This window comes from Selaginella moellendorffii, unplaced genomic scaffold (genome assembly GCF_000143415.4).
Source record: "Selaginella moellendorffii unplaced genomic scaffold, v1.0 SELMOscaffold_85, whole genome shotgun sequence".
NCBI lineage: Eukaryota > Viridiplantae > Streptophyta > Lycopodiopsida > Selaginellales > Selaginellaceae > Selaginella > Selaginella moellendorffii.
In genome coordinates, this window is record NW_003314346.1 from 133,018 (window position 1) to 154,103 (window position 21,086).

The following is a 21,086-nucleotide window of genomic DNA, read 5'->3' on the forward strand; positions in this document are numbered from 1 at the left end:
CCATCTCTCTCATAGTCCAGTGATTTCGTGTACTCCATGAGCTGAACTCGATGATCACTGCATTTGCCCAGAGAGGGCAACAGCATGGATTTCCAGCACGAAGCACGTACGTACAATGTGGGCACCCAGAAAACGCCAAATCAATCTTTGCCATCATGGAGATCTGAATGACCCTTTCCTGAACAAGAGTGCTCTGGTACACACAAGCTCAGATTGTCAAACACCTTGACCTCGTCAAAACACCTTTCAGGTGACCTTCAGGACACCTTTTCAGCTTCTTTTTCTCCATTTACATCATTGAAAAGATTTTCAATAGTGCCAGGGGAGATGCTCATATCATATATATATCCCATTGATGTAATAGGTTCTTCCACCTCCCCATCCTCTGGCGGTGCAGTGTAAGATAAAATGCACAATGAACTTAGAAATGAGGTCGCTTTTGTGGATCGTTATCCTCATCATCAAGCATATCACACAGCTCTGCAAAATGGAGAAAATGTCCAGGACTCAATAGATACACAAAATAAACTTGCCTCTAGCACATCATGTTCCCAAGAACCTAGTGGCAGCTGTGGCAATTTAGAATAAAGACGATGAACTCCTAGCTTCAATGTCACTAAAATTAACGTCTTGCTCTCATCTTTGTAGCTTCCAACAATGGCTTTACAAGCCTCTACCAAACCTGCGAAAGAAACGTCTTTATTATCATAGTACAAAGAAACAAGCAAGAGCTTATCACTGTTTTGATTTGTGTTCCTAGGATTGGCCGTAAATCACCAATGGTAGACCTGGATATTTCTTCTGAAGCAATCGCCTCCATTCAACCGTCAGCTTAGCCCATTTTTCCTGTATCTAAGACCACACAGCTCTTGAAACAAGTGATGGCAGACTAGCTCATTTTTCCTACATCACATTTGGACGTTTTGAGACAACGCAAGAACAGTAAAACACACATCACGAGTGCAGGTCATAACTGACAGTAGACTATTAGGTCATAGCCACCACAGAACACGGATGGTAAAACCTGTTAGACTGGCCACATGTTACAACAAGGTTAAGCTTGAACTGCATCCTCTGTTTGACCAAAACCAAAACCGACCAAAGGACGTGGCATGGAGCTGAGCTGGCAGGGGATTCTTGGGGTCTTGATGGATTGATGAGGGGTGGTGCCAGTGCTCTGCACTTTACAAGGAGAATCGTCGCATTGACAGCAGCCACCATGTAGAAAAATGGCTCGAGTAAATAGTCAGCCGTATTATATCAACTCCTTTCATACAAGAAACAAATAGAGCTCGAGGGATCATGAAATTTGTCACACGATGCTTGGGGGATCGCCAGTCCAGTTCGACGTTGCCCTTTGCCATCTCGTCCGGATGCAGTCGGTCAACGGCGCATGCTGAGCCGGTTCCTCTCTCTTGTCATCACTCTGCGTGTTCTCCTCTACTGCAGGCCCTTCCACGGTCATCATGGACTCTGGTGTCCACCTCGGAGGAACAGCAACCTTGAGCTTGGTCAGTCTTGGCCTCTGCTGCATCACGTCTGCCGCGCCTGCACTGCTGCTGCCGCTGCTGCCCGCTACAGTCTTCGCGATACCGTTGAAGTGATACAACTCAAAGTACTTCTTCCCCATTGACCCCTCTTCGTCTTTGAGGCCGCCTCTACTCTTTTCAAGGTGCATCAAGCTTTGCCACAAGTCGTTCCAGATCACGATGTCACTGCTGCAAAGATTGTCTAGAACCTGCTGTGGCATGTCAACGTTGGTGTCGATTAGAACCTGCTGTAGTGCCTCCAGGCTAATAAATCCTCCTCCCCCGCTTTGATCCTGGGCATCAAACGCCCTACGGATGGTAAACTCCCTAGCCTCGACCTCGTTCTCGTCTTGAACGCCCGTGTCAAGAGCAAAAAGGACCGTGTAGTGGGACTCGCTGCCTACCACCCAGATTGGCCACTTTGGTCGCTTCAGGTACTGACCAACTTTGCAGAAGTTGAGAGACTCTAGCAGAGTTAAAAATCCCACTTCCACGTTGGACGGGATTCCCTTGAGGCTCATGCCACCCCCAAGGTCGTAGTTCCCGTCAAACACATTTGCAACAGCCTGGCCGCAGAGCAGCAGGTTTACAATCTCCTGCAAGAGACGAGCAAAGAGAGGTCAGGCCCACGAGAAAAAAGGAGATGGTTTCCTAACAGCTTAAGAGCACAGCAAATGGGTAGGGCAGACAAGAAAAGAAGAGAGTAGCGTAATCCTTCCGCAGAAGCTCCAGATTACAAAACCTGGACCAGCAAAAACTGGTATTAGACTGCTACCAAGATGCAAGCTCACGCAGGGCTCGACTCTCTGTGTTATTCTCCTCCCACACTTTTTCGCCAATCACGCAGCTGTAAATGATATGCTCCGAAAACGTCACCGTACCTGAGATGCATGACCAAATGGAGGAGTAACCAGAGGTTGAACTGGATCATCCCGGTCCGACTGGACAGCGTCCTGGATGTGGAACAAGAAAGTAATGCTTGCATGAATCAAATAGACGAGACATACCAGGCCCCTTGATAGCAGTGCCGAGAAGAGAAACAAGAGAGCACCCATACGACTCCTGAACCCAGCAATCCTCTCCTGGATTTGCTGATAAAGGGTAGACAGTGACAAGACTGTGCATATTCTAACAGCTTCGCGCAGTCCGGTGGCCGAATCCAGAGCCACGCTTTCCAAAACCTGGGCAGCACCATCAGTATCAGCATATGTGCAAACCAACACCGTACTCTGTCTTGCTCTTCCTCGCTAGCGTCTGGTATGTCCATAACAGCCAGCACAGCTCTTTGGTTTCCTCCTGCTCGCCATAGCGTCTCAGCCATCGCTTGAATCAGCGCACTAGGGAAGATACAGACAGTTAACGAAACACAAACGACAAGTTCTCTACCTGGTTCGTTCGGAGTCCTGGAATTCAAGCTGGGAAGCATCTCGCTTGTTAGGCACGAAGAGAAGATACTTGAGCAGGGTGGCCTGGGAGGGACAAAACGCACGATCCAATTCTCTCATCCAGAGTACAGACTAACTTGATACCTGAATGGTTGCGAGCACGCCGCAAGGACCACCCTCATGCTGTACGAGTCCCAGTGATGTCTCCAGGTCGGAGCTAAACCTTTTTTTTTTTTTTTTTTGAGCAAAACGAGAAGAAGGTGAAGGGAGCGCGGAGAGAAGAAAGGTGGTTACCTGAATCCTTGGTTGCACCACTGCGCAAGGACTTCCCTGGTGACCTGAGGCCCAAAAACCATTTGGTGTAACTGCTCAGCAACAGGAAGAGGCAGCTCTTCTCCAGCTTTGGTGTTGCTGGAACTGCAACTGGAAGAAGAGGGGGGAGTAGCAGCAGCATTACCAGAGCCTTCCAGCTCCCTCGTGATGGAAGGAGTCGGGTTTCCAGCCGCGGACAGCCTCCGCTTCTCGGCAGCAGCGGCCCGGATCTCTCGCTGGAGCCTGCGTTGCGATGCTTCGTCGGGCGCCTCGGCAGTGGTGTCCCGCGACTTGGTTCGCTTTGCCTCCGGCCCAGGCTGCAAGCTCATCCGAAAAGCCCTTTGGAGCTCCTCGTCATCCAGCGCTTCCATCTGTTCCTCCTCCGCCCTAGGAGCCCATTAGGGTTAGGGCGCTCCTCCTCCACAGGAGGTAGGGATAAGATGCTTGGGACGAGGCCGTCAGGGAAACGAGGTGATTCGCCGCGCGAGCTGCCAGTGATTGATGCTCCGTTTGCCCTCGGCACGCCACCAGCAGGCTCGTCCACTCGTGCTCATCCGGTTCAAATGGCATGTTGGCCACCAGATCCCGGGCGTCCTCCACGTCTCCGGCCCGCGCCAGGATGCCCACAAGGCAGCTGTAGTGGTGCTTGGTAGCGGCCACCCCAAAATCCAGCGCCATGGAAGCAAAGCGCCGGCAGCAGCAACAGCTTGGGGACGATCTGCCTTTGTTGCTGCTCTTGGACGCTATGGCAATGATGGCCATAGCAAGGGTTGCGGCGTCCGGGACCTCCACCGTGTTCATCGCGTGGAAGAGGTCAAGCGCCTGTCCAAAATGCCCGCTGTGGGCACAAGCCGCCATGGCCGAAGTCCACAGCGTCACGCTTCGGTCCGGCGCGCTGTCAAAGAGTCTCTGGGCCTGGCGGAGAAAACCGCCTCGCGCATATCCCGATATCAGTGTCGTGGACGACACCACGTCCTGCACAGGCATTCTCTCGAACAGCCTCTTGGCCTCGTCCAAATGCCCGCTGTGGGCGTAAGCAGCCAAGAGGGCATTCCAAGAGAACACGTCCTGCTCCGGGAGGCTGTCAAACAGCTGCTTTGGCTCGTCAACCTTGCCGTGCCGTGCAAACGCAGCGATGAGGGCATTCGCGGACACCAGATCCGCCTGCGGCATGCTGTCAAACACCTCCTTGGCCCGGGCCGGGTCGCGGGCGGCGCAAGCGGTGATCATGGCTGTGCACGACACCGAGTTTCTCATCGGCATCGCATCGAACAGCCTCGTGGCGTCGTCCACGCGGCCGCTCCCTGCAAGCACCACTAGCATCGCCGTCCACGACACGAGGCTCCTCTCGGGCATGCCATCAAAGAGCTCCTTGGCCTCCTCCACAAGCCCCTGCTTGGAGTAGGCAGCAAGCAGCGTGTTCCACGCCACAAGGTTCCTCTCGGGCATCCGATCAAACACCTCCTTCCCGCCCAGAGCGAGCAGCGTCGTCCAGGTGACCACATTCGTCTGCGGCATCTCCTCCAAGGTTTGCTTGGCCCTGGCAACGTGCCCAGCCCGGGCATATGCCAGGAGCAGCGCATTCCACGACACCAGGCACCTCTGCGGCATCCCTGTGAAGACCTCCTCGGCATGCGCAATGGCGCCGGCGTCCGCGTAGGCAGAGAGCATGGTGTTCCAAGAGATGGCGTCTCGCGCGGGCATCAAGTCGAAGAGGTGGCGGGCAGCGGCTGGGTGGCCGTTGTGGACGCACGCCGCGACCATGGCATTCCACGACACGAGATTCCTGGCGGGCATTGCCGCAAAGGCGTCCGCTGCATCGTCGAGGCGGCCGGCGCGAGCGCAGGCGGAGAGCAGCGCATTCCAAGAGGGCGCGTCCCACACGGGCATGTCGCGGAGGAGCATTTGTTTGGCGTCGCGCAGGTAGCCATTCCGTGCGTAGGCGGCGAGCATGAGCGCCCATGAGAATCGGTCCTTGGGCTCCGTGGCATCAAACAAATCGCGGGCGCCCTTGACGTTTCCGCACTTGCCATACTGCTCGATGAGCTTGTTCTGCGAGTACGTCGTCTTCCCGTCGCTCACACTTCCTGGCAACGAGCTACTACACACGCCGTCGCCGGCCACCTTGATCACGATGGTCATGGTATTTCATCTCTACACACAGACAGCGCAACACGTACTAACTGTACAAAAGCAGTGACGCCCTTCCCGAGGACATGGAGACGTTTCAAGACTTTTCTGCACAAAAGAAAACGATGCTGTGAGGTCACCATATCTTATCCTCTGTCTGTGCAGCAAAAAGAAATGGAATGCTCACCTGTGGAACAGTGCCTGGGCTCCCCGGCCTCTGAGTCGGTCAGAAACCTCTCCCAGAACACGTCGTTGAAGCCAACGCCCACGGCTCCGTTGTCAACGCTGGCACGCATCTCACCTTGGAGGGCTGCTGCTGCTGCGGCGGCTTTGGCGCTACTCTCGTTGTCCTCTGGCTCCGAGTTGAGGTTGAAGGGATGCTTTCCGGCGGCTGACTGGCTGCTTAACTCGGTCGTAACACCAGACCGTGGAGACAAGTGCCTTGCCTCTGGAGACGTCACGTCCGAGCAGGGCGTTGTCACCACGCTTGCGGCTCTGGTAGATGCCTGGTAATCCCCATCGCCGTCCCGGCTAGTAGTCACAACCTCTTCTTCCTCCCCGTCATACGCGTCGCCGCCTTCCTGCTGCCGCAGTAGCTCGCGGATAAGGAGCTCCAGCTCCAGCGACGACTCGTGCGGTTTCTTGGACGCCAAGTCCGGGCTGTTGAAGAACTGGCTCAGCTTGTCAACCGGGTCGTAGCGGACGAGCCGGCTGTTGCTGCTGGCGCCGGCTTCTTCGAGCGCCTTCCTCTTTCTGTGGCCGCCGATGCTCGGCGAGTGGCCGCAATTGCGCCGAAGGACTTGTGCCAAGAATCCCGGGCTCTGGATAGCCTTTGCCAGGAAAGAGATCATGTGTTTCTGGCGTTGCTCTGATCCCTGCACGCGCTGCCCCATGAGCAGCAGCTCCGTCTCCGTTTGCTGCTGCTGCTGCCTCAGCCTCACCAGCTCCAGCATCAACACGTTCTTATCCCGCTGGAGCCTGTCAACCTCCGCTTCCAATCCGAGCTTTGGCTCGCCGCCGCCACCGCTGCCGTGGTGTGCCTGCTGCGGCGGCTGCTGCTGCTGAGACGATGGCTTCTTTCTGGTGATGTTTCTGAGCAGGCTCCTGTCGCCTCGAACGAATTCCTCGTTTGCAAACTCCCATCGATCCGGATCCACCTTCCGAAATCCCTGGCCCCCAACAAAACCATGAGACCGGCTTGCTACCTAGGCCTAGAACAAACTCACATAGGTGTTGAGCTGCCGGACAAAGCTGGAGAAATTGTTGTGCTTGAAATACTGCGGTAACAGATCCCGCGCAAACTCGGGCGGATTCCACACCACGAAGCTCGTGCCCTTGCTGCTCCACGACACAACTGGGTCGGAGGAGGCGTCGTCAATCATGTCGTATGTCTTGGTGAGGAAGGGAGCCGGGGGCGCCGCTGCTGCTGCTGCTGCTGCCGCTGCCGCTGCCGCCGCTGCCGCTGCTCCATCGCGCTGCTGGTGAGAGCAAGAGGACGATGCAGTAGACGAGGTCGCGCACACATTGGCGTGCCCATCGTCCGAGGCTGTTGTGGCGGACGCCATTGTCAGCCCGGGAACAACGCCATCCAAACCCTAGCTAGAATGTGCGCTAGCTAGGGTACACGATGTGGGATGGAGGAGCAGCACGAGATTGTGGTGCTCCTCCGGCAATGCATCCGCAGCAAGGATGCGCGCCGCGGTGTGAGCCTCCACGCCGCCATCAGCGCAAGGGGTCTGGACAGGGTGAAGCTCATCCAGGACCTCCTCGTCCACATGTACGCCAAGTGCGGCAGGCTAGACCGCGCGGTGCAAGTGTTCCAGGCCATGGACCATCCCAACTCCACCTCCTTCAACATCCTGGCAGCGGCCTACGCCGCCAATGGCCGCCTTGACGACGCCAGGGCCACATTCGATCGCAACCCCGCCAAGGACACGGTGTCCTGGAACACGCTCATCTCTGCCTGCGCCCGTGCCGGCCGTGGCCACCAAGCCCTGGCGCTGTTCCTGGGGATGGAGCGCGACGAGGTGACACCCAACGTGGTGACTTATCTGGGAGTGATCCAGGCCTGCGCCAGCCTCCGAGACCTCGAAACGGGTAAGTCTATCCACGATAGGATTGTTGCTATCCATCCTAGACTAGATCCTAAGCTCGCAGTCGCACTAATCAACATGTTTGGGAGATGCAGGTGTGTCGCTCGGGCTCGAGCGGTGTTCGATCGGCTTGATTACCGAGACACGGTGGCGTGGAACGTTTTGATGTCGGCACATGCCCAGAATGGGCATCTGGAAGAAGCACGGGCAATCTTCTTTGGTGAGATGCCGCCAGAGAAACGGAGTGTTGTGTCATGGAACGTGATCATCTCAGCCTGTGCACAGGCCGGCCGTGCAGCCGACGCCCTGGAGCTTTTCCATGTCATGGGAGAGCAGGGGTTCGAGGCCGATGACGTTACGTTCCTGGCTGCTCTAGACGCGTCCTCTGTTCTGGGGGACTTAAAGAGAGGGGAGCAAATTCACTGCGCGATCATCAGAAGCAGGGGTAGAGTGCCGAGCCTCAAGGTCGGGAACGCACTCATCAGCATGTATGGCAAGTGTGGCAGCCCTGGTGACGCATGGAATCTCTTCTGCCGCCAAGAGACAAGAGATGTGGTGTCGTGGAACGCTGCATTGGCGGCACTGGCACAGAACGGGAGGGTTGCCGAGGCTCGGCAGCTGTTCGATCGAATGCCATGCAGAGATGTCGTCTCGTGGAATACCATGATCTCCGCACTGGCCCGTAGTGGGCTTCCTGGCCAGGCAATCCAGCTCTTGAGCTCCATGACAGCGGAAGTAAAGGCCAACGCAATCACCTTCGTCAGTGCCGTGGATGCCTGCGCTGGGCTTGGCGTGATTTCTGAGGGGCGAAAGCTCCACCGGCTTGTCAGAGAAGCCGGCTGCGAGCTTGAATTGAACGTCCAAAACTCGCTCATCAACATGTATGGTAAGTGCGGCAGCGTTGGCGAGGCACGAGGGGTGTACGACGGCATGCCGTATCGGGACGTGGTGTCCTGGAACGGCATGCTTGCGGCATATTGCGCTAACGGGCATCTGCGCCAAGCTAAGCTTCTGTTTGATGAGGTTCCTGACCGGGATGTCATCTCCTGGAACATAATGGTGGCGGGCATGGCCCGGGGTGGCAGGAGCCGGGATGCGTTGCGGCTGTTTGCTTCGATGGATGTGGAGGCAATAGAGACAGACGAGATAACCGTCATTGCTGTACTAGATGCGTGCGGCAGCCTTTCAGATTTGGCTGCTGGCCGAGAAATCCAGGGGCTGTGCACAAGCATCAGCAGCAGCACCAAAGTCTGGAACTCGCTCATCTACTTCTATGGACGATGCAAGCGGAGTGACGAAGCCAGGAGCACGTTTGACAGAATGAAGGAGTGGGATCTGGTTTCGTGGACTGCTATGGTGGGCGCATACTCTCTCGCCGGCGACTTGGAGGCTGCAAAAGCTTGCTTTGAGGCGATGCCCGAGCACGATGTTGCAGCGTGGAATGCAATGTTGACGGCTTTTATTCAGAATGGATGCGGGTCGGAGGCACTCGCAAGCTTTAAACTGATGGAGGCCAGAGGCATCGACGCTAACGAGATATCTTTGACGTCCATCCCCGAGGCGTGCCTGAGGCCGCCGGCCCATACGAAGGATGCGGAGTTTGTGTACGCGAGAAGTGTGAGCAGCGGTATCCGGTCCGTGCTGATCGACAATGCGCTGATTAGGATGCTCGGAAAGTGCTGCAATGCAGCCCGAGCAAGGCGAACATTCAATCAAATGAGTGAGCGAAGCGTTGTCAGCTGGAACTCCATGGTTGCTGCATATGCCCATAGTGGTCATCTTGCCGAAGCGGGCGAAGTTGCTACCCACATGATCGTCGAGGGTGAGATGCCCAACGAGGTGACCTCTGTGATACTGCTTGCAAGCTACAGCCACGCGGGCATGCTCTTCCGCTCGATCGCTCACTTCGTGAAGATGCAGCGCGAGTTTTGGATCCTGCCAGAGGCCGACCACTTCAGCTGCATGGTGGATGTTTTGGCCCGCTCTGGGAGGCTGCGTGACGCTGAGCAGCTGGTTGCCACCATGTCATACGAACCAGACATGCAGGTGTGGCTGGCCTTGGTTGGGGGATGTAACATGCATGGACATGTTCAAGGTGGGGCACTTGCTGCTCAGCAGGCCTGGGAGCTGGATCCGCAGAGCTCCGCTCCCTATATCCTCACCTCGAATCTCTACAAAGCTCCACCCGTGGTGAGAACGTAAAAAAGCACTCGTTTTGTACGGCCCAGGAAAGAGAATCTCCAAGCCCATATCGGGAAGGGATACTTAGTTTGGTACGAGAGGTTGTTGCTGGCTGGCGCGCGATTCGTTTGTTGGGATTGTGGTCTGGATGTATGCATCAATCAATCAATCAATCGGTCCAGCTGCCATGAAACCAAAGGGTCACATTCAATGCTGGCTGGAACAACCACAAGAAACGAGCGATTTCCAAGTCGCGATCATCATACTCTCATTAACTTACCAGGAGAGGGTATAGTGCCTAGTACAAGCTACGCCGGTGGTCTGTCTCTCAGGGTTGCTTGGGTGGGAAGCTAGCGGCCGCAGCCATGTAGCTGCTAACTTCTCTCGACACCATGTCCCGCAGCATCAATCCCATGCGATCATCACCTTCCACGCTCATCGGCGGGGAGGCGTGGCGAAGGATGGGTGCCAGGGAGAGAGACACCGCCGCTCTGATGGCAGCAGCCATGAGGTCGACTACCTCTTCCATTCTCAAGTAGCCACCTCTAGGCAGTGATGCCAGATCCTTCTCCTGGATTGCATGAGCCAGCGAGAGGAAAGATGCCGGGGTTTTCTGTCTTCCTTCTTCCATGGCACGCTTGGCGATGGCCGCTGTGGTCGTATCTTCAATGGAGCCGGGCAAACAGAGGCTGAGAGATGTCGGCGGATCTGTTCTCACAGTCGCCATCGTCGCTGCTGCTGATTCCTGGCCGAGAGGCGGGCTCGGAAGCTTTGATGCCGGCTTGAACAGTGGGGGAGGACTTCCAATGCGAGCATCGCTCTTCTTCGTCACTGCCTCTTGCAGATCCTGCTCCGGCTCGTCGCTGTGATTCATCATGTCACAGCAGCTGCGCTTGGTGCTGGCACGGGAGTCGTCGTGTCTCTCCCCAGTAGCAGCAGCAGCAGTAGCAACCGTCATGGTGGCCGCCCTCCGGCGCAGCGTGGAGTTCCAGTGATTCTTGATGGCATTGTCCGTGCGGCCCGGAAGCAAGCGCGCGATGGTTGCCCACTTGTTCCCGTGCAACAAGTGCGCACGGACGATGGCTGCGTCCTCGGCAGCAGTGAAGGGGCGATGCTCCACTTGCGGGCTGAGCTGATTGCACCACCTCAGCCGGCACGACTTGCCCGATCGCCCCGCAATGCCCTTGCTTATAACAGACCAGTTGCGAGCGCCATGCTGCTCCACCAGCTGCTGGAGCGCGGCATCCTCCTCCGGGCTCCATGGACCTTTGATCCTCTCCTCGAGATCCTTGTCGCAGCTGCTGGTGTTGCTACTGCCGCTGCTCGTGCTGGCGGCACTGGGCTTGAGCACCTCCATAGCTCCTCACTCTTCTCTGTCTCTCAAAAACTAAAGGAAGACGAAGGAACAAATTAAAAAACGAAAAGAGGAAGAATCAAAAAGGAGAAAACGAGGAGCCCTAGAAACAGGGAAGCTTCATAGCAATGTAGGTGAGGCCCATTTTATATGGTCACAAAACAACCAAGGGCTGTTAACCAGACAACAACGTATCGGCCGTACTCGCAAACAGCTGGAGGTGGCCAGGCTGGCTGGCCCGTGACACACCATAATTGACGGACGGTCCAGATCTCTCCGCCACCGTCAAAGTATTTCCACCTCGCCGTAGAGGAGGACGGTTATACGGCCCCGCGCCGTATGGTAGTTTGGCCGTTGGCGGTCGTTCTGTGGGACCGCTGGACCACATGACAGACCCACGGTCACTAGCATGCCCATGGATGCGCATCGCAAGATACGCCATACTAATAAGCTGGCACGCATTGGAGTTTCCCAGCATGGCTGTGGCTTTGGCTGTGTCTTTATGAGCCAGGAGTTTTTCCTTTCAAGTAAAAGTATCGAAGTATCTAAAGGTAATCTCTTTTTGTTGTTGGCGGTTGGGTTGCTGTTGGTTAGTGTGATCCTGACTGTGATCGTGGAAATGGAGGAATCCAAACGTCGAAGCAGGGCAAAAGAACGAATCAGACAAGCCGCATCGTCCAAGTATAAGAATATGGCATTTCCTGTGCAAAGCAAAGAGCTTGGGAGGAGCAAGCAATGCCATGATCCATCCGCCATCGATAGTGTCACTCGCACTCACGCTGGGCCATAGTCGGACTTGACGTAGATGGGCACTTGCTCCCTTTTGGCGCGCTCGGCCTTGTCCGCCTTGATCGCCCACGGTGCTCTCATGTCGATGGTCTCGCCGCCGGGGAGCTCCACGATGCCGTCCTGGGCGGTGGCCTTGAGCAGCAGCTTGCGCAGCTTGAGGATGTGGTCGAAGAGCTCGCTGGGCTCCTTGTGCTTGAGGCAAAACGCGCGCTCGTTGTAACCCAGCGGCTCCAGCAGGATGAGACGGGGCGACTCCAGCTCCTTGGTGTAACTCGGGTCCTCCACCGTCTCCAGCGTCGGCATCAAGGCCGTCTCGGCAAAGTCGGAGGTGCACACCATCGGGTGCGTCTCCACCGACATGCTTATCAGGTGGGGGAACTCTATGTACATGCCCGTGTGAACCAGCGGATCCACGATCCGGCGCACACGGTACGTGTTGTCCAGCTCCCTGCAAAACCTCTCGTCATTCATTCCCTTCCCAAGAAAGAGAGCAAAGGCGCACCTTGCCTTGATCCACTCCTTGATCTTTCGCACGCCATAGCTACATTTATCCTCGCTTACCTTGATGTTCATGCGGTCCTCGAAGATGTCATCCTCTCCCTCGGACGATGAGGAGCTCCACCGCCGCAGCAGCCTCGCACACCCATTCCTCGTCGCCGCTGGACATCGCCTCACAAAGAGCATCTGGCCTTAGACCCTAGCAAAACCCTTGTTACACAGTTAATTCTCATTTTCAACTTGTTCTTCCACGTATGGGCACGTCCCGTCGTCTACGGTGGCGAGCGGGTCGTAGAATGGGTTCTCTTTGTCTGTACAGCCCGGGTTGAGATCCAAGTCACACTTCCACCCCTGCAAAAATGCACTCACACAAGCTGAGCCACAGCACGCTCGTTTTGCCTTGACTTGCCTCTGGATTGTATGGCGGTAGAGGGCATCTGTCCATCACCAGCACTGCCTCTGGGTAGATGGCATTGTCACAGGCTCCATCCTTGGACAGTTCGGCTGCCAGTCCCTGGTAGGAAGAGGAGGAAGACAATCACTGCTTTGAACTTCACGAGCAGTGTAATTTCAAGTACCTCGCTGAAGAAACTTGAAGGCTTGTTCCGAAACTTGGGTGGCACCGCCACGTTCAACTTGTAAGGCCCATCCCAGTCCTTGCCATTTGTAAACGAAAACTCCAAGCTCAGTGCTGCCAGCCAGCCAGCCAAGCAAAGCCGGAATGTGAATAGTTGTTTAATGCCGACAAACGCGTCAGGCACGTACTATGCTTTGGGAGATTGATCTTGATGCTGTACAAAGGAGCACAAGAGTTGCCGCGATCCTTCTTTGTCATGATTCGTGGCTCGCCTCCACACATAATTGGCTGGTTGAATCCTCCTGCAAACAAACGCCAGGATTTGAGGAAAAATGATAGACCGCAGACGCTTACCGTTGAAGGCAACCCCGTAGACGTCGTTGGGCTTCAAGGAAGACGCGTCCGGATTGAAGAAAATGATGAGCTGCCCTCCCTGCTTGATAATATATTTATCACACTCACTGTGCCACAGACTTTGAAAATGACAAGCTCACTTACAGCAGCAGGAGGCTGGCCATCACTTGCTTGCCACCAGACTGGAAACTTGCCAAGCTCGAATGCGGACCATGACGGGCGAGTATATCTGCTCAAACACACCGCAAATTGGAGCGGCAACGAAGCAAAATCATGGCAAACCATCAGTACCTGTCGATAGTCTTCTCCGAGGCAACAGCAGCAATTCGCAGCTTCCGCCGCGGTACCAGCTTTGTCTGCCTGATCGCTTCACATTCCGCAAGTGAAGAGCTATCTGCAAACACAAAACAAACAGTGTGAGAAGCAGAAGAAATCGCACGACAACTTACAGAGTGACGATCTCCTGATGCCCAGAACTGGGTGGTTGCTAAGAGCTGCGGTGGCCATGGAAGACAGCCACACCCTCAAGCTAGGAGCCACAGATATTTTTCTTGCTAAACAGCGCTTTGTTTACAGCAACGGCAGACAATAAGTGATTTGAAGTAATGTTCTCGGAGGTGTACCAGGTAGCAAAGATGCCAGCATTGGAAGCAAGGAGTTTCTGTCTTGCTTGGACCAATCCGGTATGGATTGCTGTATCTCTAGCAACGCTTTGGTCACCAGAGCTGGCTGGGGAACTCCCTCCCAGCTAACGTAACAAGCAAACATGAGCCTCTGTATGTCCTCGCTGCTCGCTGACTCCCTGGGCCAGGTGTGTGAACTCAAGTAAGAAACCAACTCAGGTGGCGGTCCAAGTTGCTCACGGTCCTCGAATCGCCTACATTTCCAATGGGTTAAGATATCGTCCATCCGCTTCGCCAGTGACACGAGAAACGTTCGCTGTATGAGTGATGGCCCTTGTAACGCAGGGTCATGACCTGCTGCCCCGCAGTATGCTAAAGACACCTGGAAGAGCAAAGGACGAGATTTAGATCGCGAGACTAAGACAGCTCCAACCTTCAGATTTTGCACAGCAAGACAGGGCGTAGAACAAGCTTTCGGAACAGTTCCCCCGCCCTGTGACTCGGTTAATTAGAGCTTCCACGGACGTGTACAGCCCAATGTATGTCTGGAAACAGCAACGTTGAATTGTACAAAAGAAGGAAATGAATATGCTTGCCTGCAACAACGCGGGCTTATCCATGCTCACGCACTCGAACAAAGCCAGTAGGCAGAAGTCTTGAAATTCACCGCGGAAACTGAGAGAGAAGGTGGTAAGGACAAGAAAAAAAATAGAGTGAAAACAGTTTAACCTGCTACTGCAGAAAAGATGCGCAAAGGCTAGTAAACTTGGATCAGAAGAGAAAGCACCCACAAGCTCATCAACCTTCGACTGGTCCCGGATGGTAAAATCCGCATTCTCGTCTACCTGCGGTATGAAACGCACCAGTTACTTAGCTCATAAGAGCAAAATGAAAAATTACCAAGACCCGCTGTAAAGCTCGCGAAAGAAGAGAACGAGAGCCAATGGGATCATCTGCATACGAGCGCGCCCCGACTTTTCGTTTGACATACAAAACGCCTCCGTTGAAAGGATCCCCCGTTTCTCCATGTTCCCACCACGGCTTAGTTTCTGGCAGGAGTTAATGTAGATTGAAAAAAACAAAATCGAGATAAAAGCTAACCTGAAAGCAAAAATTGCATATCTTGAGACCAATACCGCGGTCCGCAAACGCGAACTCGCTTCAACTGTTATTCAATGAAGACGCGTTAGGAGCGAATAAGCAACGAAGATGTCAACTCACAGCAGAGCGTTCGGGAAGTATGCAAGGAGAGACTCTGCTGAATGTGGTCTCGCAGTGCAAGCTCGTCTCATGTAGCGTCATCTCAAGGGGTGCATATACTAATAAGCCGGTATCCACATCCATTGTCTGCACACATCGCGCTTCCGTCGCAAGAACGTACAGGTGACGAAACGCCTTGCAAACAAGAGTTCAGTCTCAACATCATTAATAACTCGAAAAACGTACTTGAAGATGACAGCGATGATCATTAGGCGAGGTTGGAAATCTGGGATACAAGGATATGAGTAGTGCAGCGACAGCGCCATTGCTGGTTGAGAATGTAAGGGAGCCTCCTCCAAGAAACAAAAATCCTATTGCCAAACTTACCTGCGATGAAAGAGCAAAGGAATTTTTTTTGGCGGGATATTACTGTAAAACTTACTGCCATATGGTTCCCATAGACAATATCTGTGTCGTTTCTTTGTCGAAGGTAGCGCAAAAGCCTGAGGGTCTCCAGATGTCCGGTACCAGCCATAACCTAGATGCAAACCGTGGATAGTGGACACCGAAAGAACAGCTAGCACTTACCACACTCAAAGACAGAACAGCCACATCGAGACATGTTTCCAGCGTCCCTCTGTCTACACGTCGGTCGTTTGGGGAGGTCCCAGAAGCAGCTTGAGATTTCTGCCAGCAGCATGCACGTGAAATCAGATAGCCATGAATAGTCAGAGTCACCTCTTTCATGAAATACAAAGCGTAGTGCTGTAGCAGCGTTTGTGCTTCAGCATTAGCCGTACCAGCATAGCGGAGACCTGGATTGCGATTCAGCTAGATGTCAAGTCAAGAGAAAAATGGCCAGGTTACCAATAGACAGGCACGCCCCAGCAAGAATATTTACGTGCGCTTGGGTAAGTGCTTCCATGTCTAAATCAGGAGTGACGTCTGCACCGGCGTCGCTACCCTTGGCCTGGACGACAGCCTGGCGTATAATATCGGGCACTTGAGACTGAATCCACTCCTCTGTGGCTTGCACACTATGTAAACCAGTTAAAACAAAACTTTCAGTATGAAGGGTCACCAACCTGTCCCATAAAATTAAGCTACGAGCAATCAGCCGAAGAAGGATAAAATCTGGTCTGACATACTCGAGTGCAAAATGTGTATCGGGTATGGCAAGTCTTGCAGCTACAACGTGATCGTTTGTCTGTACAAAAAGAGTTGGACAAAAGAAAAAAAACGGTCAATCTTTAACTACCTTCATGAACATGAGAGCAAGAGCAAGCGTTGCCCCGGGTGCAGTCACGTCCAAATTTACAATGGACCCTTCCATGACCTGTGAAAGTCATCAGTGTCTTGAGTTTGACGTAGAAAGTTATAGAAACATTAACCTGGCCACCAGTCTGATTCTGGTCATCAAAGCTCTTGGAAACGGATGAGAAGCCGCTAGCCCCATCAAACCTTCGACGGTATTCCTGCATTTCAGCCGAAGTGTTTCAGTGTCACACATTAGATAAACCCAAAGACTTACATCGGACGGTTCACTACCACCACACATATAATGGCGCAATCGATCTTCAATTTGCAAGTCGGCAAGACCCCAAGCATCCTTTCCTCTGCCTGCAGGAAAGTTTTACCATGTTTCCAAACACAGCATAGCCATTTACCTAAAGTAACTAGACCAAGGGCCACACCAGCAGCAAGTGCATAGCCCTCACGGTCTAAAGAACTGTCACTACCAGGTTTACGGCCAATCTCCGCCTGAATTTATCACTGTTTAGCTCAAGACAAAACACGAAAACGCATACCAGTAAAATTTCTGTCGTGAGGCGATGGGCTGATCCTTGATAAAGCAGGCCTACTGCCATAAGTGCCGCCGACTGAAGTATATTAGAGTGTCAGCAGCCACTTGACAAGATTCACCAGCATACTTACCTGTAGCAAAGAAGATAATTCCAGCTCTGGAAACGATGGTGGGTGGCGCGCAGGAATGTGAAGATAAAGCATCTGGAAAATACGCAATCTCATATAGCCAGAGGGTACACCAGTATTTATTTACCTTTGACATGGCTGGATCCATGGTCCCTCTATGTGCAGCTGCCATTCCAAGAAGAATACCAACAGTTGTGGGGTCATGCTCCTAAAACAACACTTGTTGGACTCTAGAGATGTTAATACATCCATCAAACCTGGGCCAAATATCTGAACACATCAGTAGCAGCTAAGACTGCCAAGTGCTTATGAAGCCCCAGGGACATGAGAAATCCAGCATGCTCGTAGCTAGGCTCATCCGGTTTGTTGTATACGATCCATGTACGAGTAATTTTAGCCTGTGTTGCACATCAATCACAAGACAATAGTTTTTCTCTCTCTTTTACCTGACCGGGTGCCAGCCGTAGCCCAGCAGCAACACCATTATGAAACTCTGGCCACGAAGTGAACTCGGAGACGTTCCCCGCATTTACGTCCAGATTGACCTGCTCAAAAGCATTAGTCGCTGTACGTTGAGGCGGTGGTTACATACAGTTGCGTCGTGCTGTGAAGGAAGACGTCCAGCTAAAACCAGTTTAGGAATTGGAAGGGCCTGCAGCAAGAGGGTTGAAGCTCTCGAACAAGAAGTAAAACAAACCTCGGTCAGCAAAGGACGCAAGGTGGAGAGTGTAAAAGCACCACGTCCGAATGGAAGGGCAGTTGTACGTTGAGCCAGCTGCCACAGCTGTGCCTGCACACCAGCTTCTTCAATAAAGCCAGGAGAAATTTTCTTGTACCAACCTGCTGTTGAGCAACAAGATCCGGATCACTCACGTCAGGTGCATTGGCGGTCCTCACAGCAACAGGCTTTGATGAACAAAGAACCCGTCGAACCTGGAACGTCTCTCATTGCATCATGAAATTGAAAAAAAAAAGCCCAATATACCTCATTCAATCGTAAGTCAGAACCAAATCTCAATGTAGCCGATGGGGTGAAAATATGTTCCATCCCGTCACTAGCTTGTCCCTCCATTGGAGGTGTATCTGATGGAATTGGCTCGCGTTCAGTAAAGGGAAGAGTTGGACGAAGATGCAACATGTATTGTGCTGCCATAGTCACGTCTTTCGCACCCGACTTACGACTTGCAGACATGTAGGCTAAATCCTCACGGCCCAGAAGTATATAGGCATCAGGCGGCCAATCTGCTGGTGGAGATTCCCGACAACTGTTAAGAGCCTGAAAAGAGAAAAGCGAAAAAACTTTCAGAGAAAGAAAAATTATAGTTTTTTACGTACATGGCGTAGTGGGAGCGAAAGACCACAAGGCAGCCGATCCAGATGAGATAATCCAAAGCGTTCTCCAACCATGGCCAACACCGTCATCTGCTCTGCATTTGTTGCAGTTCCTGGTGCAAACTTTATGCAGATGCCAGATAAAAGCTTGTCACGGTTCCCAGATCCTAAAAGAACTTCGAAGAATCCCAATACTTTCCGTGACCAGTCAAGAGAACCGTCTTCTTTAGTAAGGAGTGCCGGCAAGCGACTGGTAGCATGTTTCTTTCGCAGAAGGTTCTCAATCCAGGTAAAATGATTAATGATGAGACCGCTTGATCTGGAAGATACGTTTGACATCACCCGTGATGTTACTACCGTTGGAAAGTCTCGAACATAATGATCAGCATAGTCGTACTCTTCAACTGCCACCGCGATACTGTTGAGAAGAACTCCCAGTTTCCACATTTCCCTGTTAAGAGAAGTTAAGAATCATTTGAGAGAAATAAGACCGCATACCCCCATCGCAAGACATCCAGCTTAAAATCTTCATAAACCAAGTGAAGCGTCTCTAAAACCTCTAGCAGCATCGAGGAGTAGCCTGATCGTTCATTCTTGCTGTTGTGAGTTGGACATAGCTCGTACCTTCGACTTGGATATGGATGTGATCCATTTCTGTGCCTGTTGCTTTGCAATAAAAACTCCCAACTGGAAAGAGAGCGATGCTTATACGAATCCGATCTCCTCTCACCCGTCCACTGCATCATGATCCCGGAAAAGGCAGACCAGTCTTTGTCAAAAGAGCTATCCGTTTTGTTTAGTTGGCCGGGCTTGAATTCCATCAAGGATCCCAAAACGAACCGGTAAAACGAAGGCCTTAATCCTTCTGAAAGCGCAAGCAAACAAGACCTCGTGATTCCTGATGATGGGATTAACTCCACAATGCATCGATAAATCTACAAAAGCACCAAAGTCACTAATTTGAGGGACAGAAAGAAGACACGGTTACAAACCTTGCCAGAAGAAGTCAGAACGTTGGCACGGGTGTTGACAGAATCAAGAAGCTTCTCGACGCGATGTTGTCCTGTTTGCTGGAGGACTGAGGCGGGTAGGACGTATGTACACAATGGATACCGCCCGGTCTAGAATAGAAAGATAAATGAATTAAAACGATTGGCGACACCATATTACTTGTTCTTACATACAGAAAGACGTTCCCGTCTGGTGCCAGAACCAGCATATCTAAACGCGGCAGACCCCTTCTCAATCTGTCATATATTCCACGTCTTAACCGGCTTAGTGCGAGAAGCAAATTATCACTTACGTTGGTTGACTGGCAACGATTGGAACGGCAGAGACTGCCGAAATACTCCATGCGACATCCGCTGCGGGTTCTGGTGCCCGAGAAAGTTTTATTGCAAAGAGTCTTTTGGCATCCTTGATAACAAAGCAAACCAAAGGCTCCCTATCATCATCTGTGGCGATGAACACCTGCATAAGTCGTAAGCCTCACAAACACACTGCATCACACACGCACCTGCGCTGCTTGAGGATTGCTGCCTTGCTCCCGCCAACATTGCAGCAGGTACATAGAGTTGGATCGCTCTAGTGTCCGACCTTGTTCAAGACGAGAATTGGTGGATTTGACTTCCCACACAGTGTGCTGTTTGCGACCTGAGAGTTGCCACTCAGTTACCCCAAGAACGAATAAAGAGAGGCAAACCTGAGTGATACGACACAGCATATGGTAAACGTCCACTAGTCCAGATTATTTGCTCATCTGAGTCCACCAGCGACTGAATTCTCCCCGAAACTTCAACACATAATGCCTATTGTTTGAGAATCACAAAACAATTACGTTCACGTCGGTTGATGGAGGAGCAAACGACGACATACCTCAGGCTCTTCCAAGTTGTGTTGCAAGGTGAAGTAGACAGAACCACTGGTTTCGGCAGCCGGGGAAACAGAGTATGGCACAGCTTCAGCCGCACGCTGCAAAAGTAGACCGGAAGGCATTGGCCACATAGAAGACATTGCAGAGGAAAACGGGACCGAGTTGAATTCACCTGGAAAAGGTCCCTCTCTTGAGTCAAGGACCTAGCTAAACAAAATGATGGACGAACCGGAAGGGGTGTATGTCGACAGTGAGTTCGAGTGCAAGATGCAAAGAAGGGGTTCCGGTGTGGACTCCATGCTACACCAGCATGCCTGGAAGAAGAAGAAAAAACGATCGATTGTGGTGTGTATGTGGTGTTGTGTACCTTTAAGACGGTCGAAGATGCAGAAAAACGTTTTCGAACATGATGCCCAGCACTCCATACAACACTGGAGGCCCAGATGGATCATATTAGCAGCAGGAAACAAAATGTGGTGGAGGATTGCTTACACATTGTCGCGGATGAAGATTTCCTCCTCGTAATGATTGCCGCAGCCAGAGACGACCGCCTGTTCCACCCCATCCCCGCGCGCTCTGGCGACGCCAGGATCGAACAAGAAGTAGCTGTCATTCGATCCAGCTGCTGCGCCGACTGCCGCCTCCGCTCGCCGGCCAAAGGGCTCAAACTCGCCCAGGACACAAAATGCCCTCCCCATTTTCCTAGGGCTTTGGAGGGAAGATAAACCCTAAAGACCAAAGCCGCTACCTATAACTATAATACCTGGATTTCAATCATACAAAAATCGCGGGAATGCAATGCAGCTGGAAGGAAGAGAGATATTTCGGTGGCATCAAAAGCATTGGCATTTGGCACGGCTGGACAAAACGAACGAAACACGTCACGCTCGAAAGAAATTTTTTTACAGCCTGGGGACACCCAGG

General features: G+C 52.7%; 7 protein-coding genes across 9 annotated transcripts; 1 reads left to right on the top strand and 6 right to left on the bottom strand.

The window, feature by feature from the left end:
* Window positions 1-1,222: 1,222 nt before the first annotated feature.
* Window positions 1,223-3,698, bottom strand: LOC9651954 (ubiquitin carboxyl-terminal hydrolase MINDY-3). Its single transcript, XM_002987884.2, has 7 exons — window positions 3,209-3,698; window positions 3,059-3,137; window positions 2,916-2,998; window positions 2,758-2,866; window positions 2,537-2,710; window positions 2,411-2,482; window positions 1,223-2,125 (listed from the first exon to the last, which is right to left on the bottom strand). Exons 1-7 carry the CDS (start codon window positions 3,595-3,597, stop codon window positions 1,313-1,315), a joined length of 1,719 nt encoding a protein of 572 aa, XP_002987930.1. The 5' UTR covers window positions 3,598-3,698; the 3' UTR covers window positions 1,223-1,312.
* Window positions 3,589-6,940, bottom strand: LOC9652001 (pentatricopeptide repeat-containing protein At4g02750). 2 transcript variants are annotated; one of them, XM_002987886.2, is made up of 3 exons: window positions 6,583-6,940; window positions 5,544-6,525; window positions 5,352-5,464 (listed from the first exon to the last, which is right to left on the bottom strand). In XM_002987886.2, the coding sequence occupies exons 1-3, from the start codon at window positions 6,919-6,921 to the stop codon at window positions 5,454-5,456; spliced, it is 1,332 nt and encodes a 443-aa protein (XP_002987932.2). In that variant the 5' UTR covers window positions 6,922-6,940; the 3' UTR covers window positions 5,352-5,453. The 2 variants fall into 2 exon arrangements, with proteins under 2 accessions (XP_024517570.1, XP_002987932.2); XM_024661802.1 differs by lacking the exon at window positions 6,583-6,940 and having other exon boundaries at window positions 3,589-5,464; window positions 5,544-5,655.
* A 32-nt stretch (window positions 6,941-6,972) lies between these two features.
* Window positions 6,973-9,823, top strand: LOC112341535 (pentatricopeptide repeat-containing protein At2g36980, mitochondrial-like). 2 transcript variants are annotated; one of them, XM_024661801.1, is made up of 2 exons: window positions 7,364-7,453; window positions 7,545-9,823. In XM_024661801.1, exon 2 carries the CDS (start codon window positions 7,615-7,617, stop codon window positions 9,649-9,651), a length of 2,037 nt encoding a protein of 678 aa, XP_024517569.1. In that variant the 5' UTR covers window positions 7,364-7,453; window positions 7,545-7,614; the 3' UTR covers window positions 9,652-9,823. The 2 variants fall into 2 exon arrangements, with proteins under 2 accessions (XP_024517568.1, XP_024517569.1); XM_024661800.1 differs by having other exon boundaries at window positions 6,973-9,823.
* A 50-nt stretch (window positions 9,824-9,873) lies between these two features.
* On the bottom strand, window positions 9,874-11,211 carry LOC112341536 (transcription factor MYB77-like). The gene has a single exon (XM_024661803.1). The coding sequence runs from the start codon at window positions 10,985-10,987 to the stop codon at window positions 9,959-9,961; it is 1,029 nt and encodes a 342-aa protein (XP_024517571.1). The 5' UTR covers window positions 10,988-11,211; the 3' UTR covers window positions 9,874-9,958.
* Window positions 11,212-11,657: 446 nt separating this feature from the next.
* Window positions 11,658-12,962, bottom strand: LOC112341537. Its single transcript, XM_024661804.1, has 4 exons — window positions 12,850-12,962; window positions 12,681-12,785; window positions 12,276-12,622; window positions 11,658-12,221 (listed from the first exon to the last, which is right to left on the bottom strand). Exons 3-4 carry the CDS (start codon window positions 12,455-12,457, stop codon window positions 11,759-11,761), a joined length of 645 nt encoding a protein of 214 aa, XP_024517572.1. The 5' UTR covers window positions 12,458-12,622; window positions 12,681-12,785; window positions 12,850-12,962; the 3' UTR covers window positions 11,658-11,758.
* On the bottom strand, window positions 12,494-13,709 carry LOC9652003. Its single transcript, XM_024661768.1, has 5 exons — window positions 13,652-13,709; window positions 13,494-13,596; window positions 13,203-13,309; window positions 12,850-12,962; window positions 12,494-12,622 (listed from the first exon to the last, which is right to left on the bottom strand). The coding sequence occupies exons 1-5, from the start codon at window positions 13,707-13,709 to the stop codon at window positions 12,494-12,496; spliced, it is 510 nt and encodes a 169-aa protein (XP_024517536.1).
* A 23-nt stretch (window positions 13,710-13,732) lies between these two features.
* On the bottom strand, window positions 13,733-20,919 carry LOC9652004 (anaphase-promoting complex subunit 1). The gene is made up of 37 exons (XM_024661805.1): window positions 20,655-20,919; window positions 20,530-20,593; window positions 20,392-20,476; window positions 20,165-20,334; window positions 19,992-20,097; window positions 19,806-19,942; window positions 19,593-19,759; window positions 19,470-19,536; window positions 19,282-19,410; window positions 18,788-19,224; window positions 18,293-18,740; window positions 17,943-18,233; window positions 17,798-17,890; window positions 17,655-17,747; window positions 17,550-17,609; window positions 17,404-17,502; window positions 17,215-17,355; window positions 17,085-17,165; window positions 16,961-17,032; window positions 16,834-16,905; window positions 16,693-16,786; window positions 16,557-16,645; window positions 16,417-16,500; window positions 16,284-16,361; window positions 16,111-16,232; window positions 15,893-16,062; window positions 15,764-15,840; window positions 15,614-15,712; window positions 15,468-15,563; window positions 15,272-15,412; window positions 15,047-15,220; window positions 14,927-14,990; window positions 14,726-14,874; window positions 14,555-14,670; window positions 14,422-14,500; window positions 14,272-14,370; window positions 13,733-14,207 (listed from the first exon to the last, which is right to left on the bottom strand). The coding sequence occupies exons 1-37, from the start codon at window positions 20,858-20,860 to the stop codon at window positions 13,773-13,775; spliced, it is 5,184 nt and encodes a 1,727-aa protein (XP_024517573.1). The 5' UTR covers window positions 20,861-20,919; the 3' UTR covers window positions 13,733-13,772.
* Between the last annotated feature and the right edge of the window lie 167 nt (window positions 20,920-21,086).

Bases quoted from the DNA above. Each gene is read 5' to 3' on its own strand.
- LOC9651954 (XM_002987884.2), bottom strand. From the start codon at position 3,597: ATGGAAGCGCTGGATGACGAGGAGCTCCAAAGGGCTTTTCGGATGAGC. The intron at 3,138-3,208 runs GTAACCACCTTT...AAAAAAAAAAAG, and splicing joins TGGTGCAACCAAGGATTCAG to GTTTAGCTCCGACCTGGAGA. The intron at 2,999-3,058 runs GTATCAAGTTAG...TGTCCCTCCCAG, and splicing joins GCGTGCTCGCAACCATTCAG to GCCACCCTGCTCAAGTATCT.
- LOC9652001 (XM_024661802.1), bottom strand. From the start codon at position 5,368: ATGACCATCGTGATCAAGGTGGCCGGCGACGGCGTGTGTAGTAGCTCG.
- LOC112341535 (XM_024661800.1), top strand. From the start codon at position 6,991: ATGGAGGAGCAGCACGAGATTGTGGTGCTCCTCCGGCAATGCATCCGC.
- LOC112341536 (XM_024661803.1), bottom strand. From the start codon at position 10,987: ATGGAGGTGCTCAAGCCCAGTGCCGCCAGCACGAGCAGCGGCAGTAGC.
- LOC112341537 (XM_024661804.1), bottom strand. From the start codon at position 12,457: ATGCTCTTTGTGAGGCGATGTCCAGCGGCGACGAGGAATGGGTGTGCG. The intron at 12,222-12,275 runs GTGCGCCTTTGC...GAGGTTTTGCAG, and splicing joins AAGGAGTGGATCAAGGCAAG to GGAGCTGGACAACACGTACC.
- LOC9652003 (XM_024661768.1), bottom strand. From the start codon at position 13,709: ATGGCCACCGCAGCTCTTAGCAACCACCCAGTTCTGGGCATCAGGAGA. The intron at 13,310-13,493 runs GTACTGATGGTT...TCTGTGGCACAG, and splicing joins TCGGAGAAGACTATCGACAG to TGAGTGTGATAAATATATTA. The intron at 12,623-12,849 runs GTACTTGAAATT...GCATTTTTGCAG, and splicing joins CTTCAAGTTTCTTCAGCGAG to GGGTGGAAGTGTGACTTGGA.
- LOC9652004 (XM_024661805.1), bottom strand. From the start codon at position 20,860: ATGGGGAGGGCATTTTGTGTCCTGGGCGAGTTTGAGCCCTTTGGCCGG. The intron at 16,646-16,692 runs GTAAATGGCTAT...ACTTTCCTGCAG, and splicing joins CCTTGGTCTAGTTACTTTAG to GCAGAGGAAAGGATGCTTGG. The intron at 16,063-16,110 runs GTTGGTGACCCT...TGGTTTACATAG, and splicing joins AGCTTAATTTTATGGGACAG to TGTGCAAGCCACAGAGGAGT.